Source organism: Xenopus tropicalis, chromosome 1 (assembly GCF_000004195.4).
Source record: "Xenopus tropicalis strain Nigerian chromosome 1, UCB_Xtro_10.0, whole genome shotgun sequence".
NCBI classification, from domain to species: Eukaryota; Metazoa; Chordata; class Amphibia; order Anura; family Pipidae; genus Xenopus; species Xenopus tropicalis.
In genome coordinates, this window is record NC_030677.2 from 12,218,128 (window position 1) to 12,227,792 (window position 9,665).

General features: G+C 39.5%; 2 protein-coding genes across 2 annotated transcripts; both read right to left on the reverse strand.

Moving 5' to 3' along the window:
* Positions 1 to 604: 604 nt before the first annotated feature.
* LOC116411623 (serine/threonine-protein kinase N2-like) lies at positions 605 to 4,974 on the reverse strand. The gene is made up of 10 exons (XM_031904296.1): positions 4,892 to 4,974; positions 4,699 to 4,774; positions 4,527 to 4,618; positions 3,788 to 3,964; positions 3,536 to 3,598; positions 2,428 to 2,504; positions 1,624 to 1,766; positions 1,236 to 1,340; positions 1,066 to 1,146; positions 605 to 869 (listed from the first exon to the last, which is right to left on the reverse strand). Exons 1-10 carry the CDS (start codon positions 4,972 to 4,974, stop codon positions 681 to 683), a joined length of 1,086 nt encoding a protein of 361 aa, XP_031760156.1. The 3' UTR covers positions 605 to 680.
* On the reverse strand, positions 4,959 to 8,505 carry LOC116411625. Its single transcript, XM_031904305.1, has 8 exons — positions 8,430 to 8,505; positions 7,882 to 7,908; positions 7,499 to 7,775; positions 6,637 to 6,704; positions 6,409 to 6,490; positions 5,991 to 6,265; positions 5,330 to 5,369; positions 4,959 to 5,225 (listed from the first exon to the last, which is right to left on the reverse strand). The coding sequence occupies exons 1-8, from the start codon at positions 8,490 to 8,492 to the stop codon at positions 5,125 to 5,127; spliced, it is 933 nt and encodes a 310-aa protein (XP_031760165.1). The 5' UTR covers positions 8,493 to 8,505; the 3' UTR covers positions 4,959 to 5,124.
* Between the last annotated feature and the right edge of the window lie 1,160 nt (positions 8,506 to 9,665).

Genomic DNA, 9,665 nt, shown 5'->3' on the forward strand with positions numbered 1-9,665 from the left:
TTTCCCTTTAATGAAAATCCGCCCCTGGAAAAGGGGTAAGAAAAAGGCACAGGGAAAGGGAAGAATATAGGAGCAGTGACTGGGGAAGGGTTAGAGGGGAGGAAATATGGTACAATAGAAGTCGTTAATGGTTCAACAGCCAAAGGGAAAAGGGAAAAGGGCCAAGCAGAGAGCCAAACAGAAGATTGAGGAGGAAAAGGAGACAAATGGAAACTAAGAAAACATTCTCCATATATAACATCATTTATAATACTTTTTTATTTTAATATATTTTATATCACATTTTTTGTATAATATACAATATATTTTATATTGATATTACATTAAATACATAATAAAAGCCCAGGTAGGCCCAGTCCAGCTGGGCTCTTCACCACCAGGCTCATCCTGACGGCAGTGGTGGGTACATGGCTGGTCTCGCTGGGGGGGTAGCCCAGTCTTCAGCGTCTTTCTCTATAGTCTGACTAGTGGCATTCCAGTCTGACTAGTGGCATGCCAGTCTGATTAGTGGCATTCCAGTCTGACTAGTGGCATTCCAGTCAGACTAGTGGCATGCCAGTCCTCCATCCTCCATCCAGTCCTCCATCCTCCATCCACTCCTCCATCCTCCATCCAGTCCTCCATCCTCCATCCTTTGTCTCCCCAAGCATATCTTGTTCATCAGTGTATCCTCATCATCATTATGAGGAGTCTTCTGGCAACATATCAAATCCTATAAAGGCCTTTTGTGTAAAATGGGAAATCCTACTCGTGCAGTTGTGGGGGGTTACAATAGCCCCATCATTTCCAGCTTTGCTCTGCACGATATCTTGGCTCGGGACGAACGGAGCGCGAATCTGCTTGGCCATGAGCGCGTTCCACATTATTGGCTACAAATACAAAAACATGATCATTTACCTTCTACTGAATATTGAATACTTTGTTGCTAAATAATGAGAGCAATAGGAAACTATTCTACACAGACACCCACTATAATATATTCTTTGCCTCCCAGTTATGACTGGGGAAATCTGCCCCATTGCGCCATAACATTGCCCTGAAACATGTCTATAAAGATCAACTTACGTTGAAGAAGCTAAAATTCATCACTTCTTCACCATCATTTCTTAGTGATCCGAGCCGGTATTCAGGGTCTTTCTCTAAAAGCTACACAAACAAACATTATAGTTATGATTATAGTTACACAAAGGCCCATAGTCCAGCCCAAAAGTCAGCAATATCACTGAGCAACTCACCTCTTTTATTATCACTCTGGTTCCACCATCCAGGCCGGCTGGGTATTCTGGTTCTTTATTGAGAATACTATCAAGCAAGACCTCCTTATTTCCGTGGAAGGGCATCTGTGGCATTAGAAAGATATCTCATTAGCAACCCAAACATTCTGAGAAAAGGATAATAGTGCTACAGAGGGGCAATGGGTTTTATTAGTGATGATCTAATAAGAATGTGGCTAGGGCATTAATGCTGAACAATTTAGGAGGTAAGGGATATTTCACTGGGGAGACATTGTCAGTGACCAGACTGAGATATTTATAATGTTATTCTCTGCAATAGAATAAGGTGATGAAATAGACAATCATTCTCGGCCCTTATGGAATCTACTCATGGATGCTTTCTACTCACCTTGCCGACGGCCATTTCATAGATGATTACACCTAAAGACCACCAGTCCACGGTTCTTTTGTAGCCCTCTCCTGAAAACATTTCAGGGGCACAGTAACTTATAGTTCCACATGGGTAGGGCATAACATCTCTGAAGTCAATTCCTGTAGAACAAGTGACACTGTGTTAGATCAACTGGTATTTTGTATTGAATGTGCAGGTAACATCTAGAGGCCTCAGGAGAAGGGAGTCCCCTTACGGGATTGTTCACCTATAATAACTTTTAGTATGACATGAGTGCTATTCTGAGACAATTTGCAATCAGTGTTTGTATTGTTTTATTTGTATTTTTTTTTTTTTTTTTTTTAGCTTTTGGTTCAACAGGTTGGTAGGGTCAAATTTAACCTAGCAACCAGGCAATGATTTGAAAGCCAGTAATATGAATAGGGGAGAGCCTAAATAGAAAGATAAATAATAAAAAGTAACAATAACAGTATTGTAGCCTCACAGAGCAATAGTTAACCCCTATTTAAAACCTAGGGAGAGTCAGAAAAAGAAGGCAAATAATTCAAAAACTATACAAAATAAAAAATGAAGACCAATTGAAAATCTGCTACAAATGGGCTATTCTACAACATACAAAAAGTTAATTTGAGGGCGAACGACCCCTTTAATACTAAACTTGATAAACACTTTGGTTTTCATGAGCTAAAAGCTAACCTAGCTTTACATTCAGAGTAAAATACCATATAGTACAAGCCTTGCCCTGGTAAAATGCTTGGATCAGTCCCTTATATGTTTTACACTTAGACCAGGATGACTTACCTGCTTTGCACAGTCCAAAATCTGCAAGTTGCGCATATCCGGCACTGTCTATAACAATATTGTCAGGCTTTAAATCTCTGCAATAAAGGAAATAAAATGATCAGTACAGTTACTGGTTTCTTAGCAGATGCAACAGAGAATGACCAGTCCCAATAACCCTAAAGCTGGCCATACACGTGGCGATCCGACGATGTTTCGTACGACCATCGGTCGCACGAAACATCGTCAGATCCGCCACACACCATTCAGGGCTGAATCGGCAGGTAAGGAGGTAGAAACAATAGGATTTCTACCTCCTTCTGCCGATTCAGCTCTGAAGGGAGAATTTTGGTCAGGCGCCTTCTATGGCGCCCGATCAAAATTTTCTAACCTGGCCGATCGACGAGCCGACCGATTTCAGCAGCTTCCTGCGACATCGGTCGGCTCGCTGACATACCATACACGCACCGATTATCGTACGAAACGAGGTTTCGTACGATAATATCGGTGCGTGTATAGCCACCTTTACGGTTAAAGGTGGCCATACACGCACCGATATTATCGTACGAAACCTCGTTTCGTACGATAATCGGTGCGTGTATGGCATGTCGGCGAGTCGACCGATATCGCAGGAAGCTGCCGATATCGGACGACTCGCCGATCGGACAAGTTTGAAAATTTTGATCGGGCGCCATAGAAGGCGCCTGACCAAAATTCTCCCTTCAGAGCTGAATCGGCAGAAGGAGGTAGAAATCCTATTGTTTCTACCTCCATACCTGCCGATTCAGCCCTGAATGGTGTGTGGCGGATCTTACGATGTTTCGTGCGACCGATGGTCGTACGAAACATCGTCGGATCGCCACGTGTATGGCCACCTATAGACTGTGTCCATTATCAGCCCAGTGTTATCAGTTATCAGTTAGGCTTATGTTAAACAGTGTATAAGGCACCAGTGTGTTTGTAGATGAAAGAGATCTGTCTTTGTTGAGTCCAATCTGATTTATAAAAAGAGGGTATTTTTCCCCTTTAACATCTCCCAGAATATGAATGTAGTAAAATACCAACAGTCCCCTGGTCACATTCAGCCACTCTGTATATAAATCATTTAAACTCTCTCTCTAGTATTTACCTGTGGACGATTCGGTTCTCATGTAAAAACTTAATTCCAAGTACAATGCAGGCTGAATAAAATCTGCAAAGAAAAAACAAAAGAAATCTCAGTATTGGAGCCATTTTGGCTGTAAAGAGCCACATTTTACTGCCATAGTTTAAAAATAGAGGAAGAACCTATAGGTTCTATTTATGGCTCCCCCCCCAGTGGTTGGGTCACTGCCAAATTATAAGTGGGGTGCAAAGCCATAACTTGCCCAATAATACTTACAAAGTGCTTGTATGGGGGAGGGCTCCGTTGCCCAAGTGGGAAGCCAAACTGCCCCCAGCAGCAAACTCCATCGCTATGTACACGTGATGTTCTCTCTGGAAAGCGCAGACCAAACTAACCAGGAAAGGGTTTCTGGAGTTTCTCGACAATCTTAAAATGTCCCTTTCCAGGAAAAGGCTGAAAAAAAAGGCAACCAGCAAGGAGCAAGTTACAAAAGTGATTCCAATAATGGTTTTTATGGCTGATTTACTAACATAGGTGCAAAACTGCATCCATATAAGGGCTCTGGCACACGGAGAGATTAGTCGCCCGCGACAAATCTCCCTTGTCACGGGCGACTAATCTCCCCGAACTACTATCCCACCAGCGAAAATGTAAGTTGCCGGTGGGATGGCACACGCTGCGCAGACGATTTCGGCAAATCACCGAAGTTGCCTCGCGCAGGAATTTTCAGCAATTTGCCGAAATCGCCGGCGCAGCGTGTGCCATCCCACCGGCGACTTACATTTTCGCCGGTGGGATGGTAGTTCGGGGAGATTAGTCGCCCGTGACAAGGGAGATTTGTCGCGGGCGACTAATCTCCCCGTGTGCCAGAGCCCTAAACCAATCAAGAATTTGTTTTCATCAGAAAAATTAAAAGCAACTAAATGATTGGTAAATACGAGCAACTGAACCAATGTAGTTCAGGCCCTGTGCAACTAATGCAGCCCTATATGTAAAAAATACAACATTTACTAACCTTTCTGTCATTTGATTGCAACAGATTTGTAGCTTTTCCATCATTTTAATGGCAACCTTTTTCCCTGTCTTCTTATGTTCTGCCATAAAGACCTGAAAGGAGAGCAAGTCAATAAAGCTTCTCTGAATTTTCCAATAAACAGTCCGATCTTAATTAGGGATCAGTAACTCACCTTTCCAAAATTTCCTTGGCCAAGCCATTTGTGGAACTGGAAATCCTCAATAGGGATCATAGAGGTCTGCTGATAACTGAAAGAAATAAAGAAGAATATAAAGTTTGGCCCTGTATCATTGTATCACTGAAGGCAATTACACTAAATACTGAGGGCCAATAATGTTTTATACTAAAGTTTTAGCTTTACTTACACAGGTTGCTGATATCCATATGCACCTTCAGTCTCCAGTCTCTCTGCCAAAACCCCTCCCTGGGGGGGTTGGACTAAATCCATAGAATTTTGTGGAGCCCGAGGAAGCTAAAGGGCAAAAAGAGACTCTGTTAATTCAGATGCATTGGGAAAAGGTCAATTCAGACTGGAAGTAATTCTATTATATAAATATTCTTATAGTCTCACCATTATGTTGTAGCTAGTAATTTACTATTAGGTACTTACATTAAGTTTAACAGAACTTATTTCTTTCTCTGACTCTCTCTCTGAAATAACAGATCCACCTGCCAGACTGTTTGCTGGTACAGGACATCCTGAAAAATTAAAAGAAATATTATAATCCCCCCTACACTGGATTCTATAGAGTATGGGTTTGTGTAATGTATAATATAAACAATAAACCACACATATACTATACCTGAAGGCGTATTTTGCTCATATAGGCTTCTCCTTGAATCCTGTAAAGATAAAATCATAGTATTTAGGGCAAAATAGTGTCTATCACATTACATATTAGATACAGGTTTGCAGTGTCTGATGGCAAAGCATTTCTATTGTACAGGTATGGGACCTGCTATCCAGAATGCGCAGGACCTAGGGTTTTCCACATAAGGGGTCTTTCTGTAATTTGGATCTCTACTAAAAAACATTTAAACATTAATTAATCCCAATAGGGGTAATTATATCTTATTTGGGATCAAGTACAGGTACTGTTTTATTATTACAGAGAAAAGGGAATCATTTAACCATTAAATAAACCCAATAGGTCTGTTCTGCCCCAATTAGGGGTAATTATATCTTAGTTGGGATCAAGTACAGGTACTGTTTTATTATTACAGAGAAAAGGGAATCATTTAACCATTAAATAAACCCAATAGGGCTGTTCTACCACCAATAAGGGGTAATTATATCTTAGTTGGGATCAAGTACAGGTACTGTTTTATTATTATAGGGAAAAAGAAAATCATTTTTAAAATTTAAAATTATTTTACTATAATAGAGTGTATGGGAGATTGCCTTTCTGTAATTCTGAGCTTTCTGGATAACGGGTTTCCATATATAATAGACATTATACTTACAGTTGAGCAATAGAAATCACTGTCTGTTCTTTTATCTGACATTTGTGGAAGATCCGATAATGCTGAGACATTCCCACTAGTCATATTCATCTCTTCTACCAGATGGTCAGACTGTAATTCCGAGGTCTTTCCATTCTCTTCTTCTGACTCTTCTGATAGATTCTCAGTCTGTGATAAAGTTTCACTTCCTGAAGTCGTTATTGATATTGATGTACTTTCACTGCCCGGGGAAGCCATAAGGAAACATCTTCCAGACATTAGAGGCTTAGGCTCATCTACAAGGAATCAAAATATAGTAAGTAACATTCATTAGATAGATATAAAATTGAGAGTTTGTGCCACATAAGGTATAGGGTATAGGGATTTATGTCCATTTATATAAGCATAATAAAAACCAGCAATCCATCCTATATTGTACCTGAAAATGTCTTGGCTTCTTGTACTGCAATTAGTATTGCCCCAGGGCTTGGTTCAATCATGATGGGATCATCTGTAAAGCTCTGTAAAGAGAAATATATAAAGATCAGCTGAATCACATACAGAATATCAGTGAAGCTACATGGGGAAGATTTGGGAGAGAGGTCTAATCAAAGTAATTCACACCCTTTACTGTTTCAATAAGAGAAATTAAGTTAAAGGTACTTACAGAATTAGATCCCATAGAGGCACTAGTAGAGGCATCTGAAGGGAACACAACCGCTTCAGTATCTGTGCCTGCAAAAATCAAACAAAAATATATGTATAATGAACATTATGTTCTTCTCAGGTACAAGTAACGTTGGCTCAGGTAATGTTAGAACAGAATGGCTAAATACATCATACACAGAAGAGGGTGGTTTGATCCTGCCCAGGGTTTTAACAATGCACAAAACACTTTATACTAATATAATTGTATTTAGCTATGTGATTTTATTCACCTATTTATTTATATACTGAGCTTACAATAGCTGGTTAATCAGGTGTACTCACACAGCTTTATTGTCTAGGCCTGACATGTGTGTAGCAGCAACAATAATTAACTAATTGGATGGTGGCATGCAGGTTTGGAAATATATATATATATATATACAGGTATGGGACCTGCTATCCAGAATATTTAGGACCTGGGGTTTTCCAGATAAGGAATCTTTCGGTTATTTGGCTCTCCATACTTTAAACATTAAGTGAACCCAATAGGATTATTCCAATAAGGATTAATTTATATCTTAGTTGGGATCAAGTACAAGGTTCTGTTTTATTATTAATTATTTAATTAAAATAAAGTCTATGGGAGATACCCATTCTGTAATTCGGAGCTCTATGGATACCGGGTTTCCGGATAACGGATCCCATACTTTTATAAGACAGGGCAGCTGAGTGCATATGTAACACTATATTCTATGTGCAGAAACAAAGGGGCCGTTATAGTGTTACTGGGCAGGGTGCATGTAGCTTTGGGCTGGGGATATATTGGGGTTACACACAGTATAACTAAACTGAAGGAGAGAGGAATTGTATAAAGAATGTACCTGGAGGATTCTCAGCTTCATCTTCTGATGAGCTTGACACTGCTTCTTTCTCTATGACCTCTCCATGGTCAGAATCATCTTCAGTGTCCTCAGCAATCACATTGAGAAGATATTTGCTTTCTATTATAGTTTCCTCCACTCTTTCTTTCACGCTTTCTACTTGCGTTTCTATCACATTTTCAATAGGTTCTTCTCTCTCAGTACGTGCTTCTGTAAATCTCACCTGTGGCACTTGGAAAAGGTGCACAGGGGTAGGCACGTAAATGTTCTCTGGTTCCTAAATGTAAAAAAATATATATATTGTTGTTAAAAATATCTAAAAATGCATTAAGGTGAAACAATAAGACAAAAAGAGAAAAAAAGGCGCCCTAGGGCTGACTCACAGTCGCCTCGGAGATTAAAGGTTGAACCTGTAAATAAAAAGAAAAAATTGGTGTTAGTCATTCCTTACACTGTTTGTATATCTCAGCAACCAAACTCTCCTACAGATATTCAGCTAGATCCCAATGTCTATTGGCTTTCATACGAACCAATGAGCAATCGCAAAACCCTGTGTAGGCTGAGACCCCCCAGCTTATGTCCCTCCCTCTTTACTTAGGGGGGATTTATCAATGGCTGAGTTTAATCTTATTTCTCAACGTAATTTTTTTGAGCTTAAAAAAACTCAAATTTGAATTATGGTTTAAAAACTTGAATGTCTGGTATTTATTAAGTGCAAAAAAACCCATGGGCAAAGTCAGGCCGTATTCTCAAACTCAAATTTTTTGAGTTATTAGAGCTCATAAATTCTAGATATTTCAGTTTTTTATTCAATATTAATAAATAAGTGACCATTTGATATTCGATTTAGAAAAACAAACTCAAATTCACAAACTCGAAAACTGATATATCAGCCCATTAATGTTATAGAGAGAAGTCTCGGCAGCCTTACCTTGTTCTTCTTTCGAAACAAATTGCGAATTCTTTGAACACATTTATTAATTCTTTTAAACATAGTTGAAATTCCTGCGGAATAAACACACAGAGTTGATTATGTCAGCTTTTAGTCATAAAAAATATACCATAAACTAGCAGTTGAAAGTAAAGATCCAATGAGCTATCAAAAGACCCCCATACACCAGGCCGAGACCACAAATCCTATCCCTAATATATTATCAGAGCCAACTGGAAATGGCTGCCCCAATAACCTGCTTCCCTATTGAATGGTCTCTCAGGCACTTACAGAGATAAGGGAAGGCTGAATAAAGTTGCACTGTATAGACCTTACTTTCCTGTCAGTCCTGCCTACACCACTATAGGTATTGGCCTTACGTTCAACTGATAATATGGATGGACAATGGGAATAAGTCAGCGTAGGTGCAAATTCTAAACCATGCAGGGTACGGAAGATTGTATTGGATCACATTGTATGTCCCTATAATATTACCTTTATCCCCTACTCATAATCCCATGGATATTACTCCTTAATCACACTTATACTGTATATAAAGAAAGCCCAAGTTACTATTAAATCAAGGGGCACCAAAGCTCTATTAAACACTGTCTGTACAGAGACAATAATATAAAGCTCCCAACATTTCTCTGTAAGGTTTTGGGGCCTTTCTTTTCATTTCTTTGTACAGTAACGGGCATATTTATTATAGTGTATAAGCCAACATTGCTTGTGATATTGCCCATAGCAACCAATCAGTTAGAAAACAAAAGCATAGATCTGAAAATCACCAGTGATTTTGGCTTAGACACTATAATAAATATATGTAATTACTGTACAAAGAAAAGAAAAGCCCCAACACTTTACAGTAAGGTTTTTATAACTGAGGAAAACAATTTAATAATAATAGTCAGTTGTTGGGAGTTTTTATTCCCAGTAAGTTCCCTTCAGTATTATAAAACACTAACAGCCCCCCAACAATCCCCCTATACATATATAGGCAAGTACTTACAAATGATAAATAAATAAATCTCCCCGCGAGATGCTAGAATGTGAGTTTCTCAGCAGGGAATCGCTATGTCGGTATCAGTAGCAATCGGTGTGACCAACTGACACTACCAATTGATAAACACCAACTGACAGTATCCAAGCTGAGCACCTACCAGCTGCATGTTGCAGCATTGTGACATCACACAGACATCAAATGATCCCCTCCCTGCACACTGACATCACAAT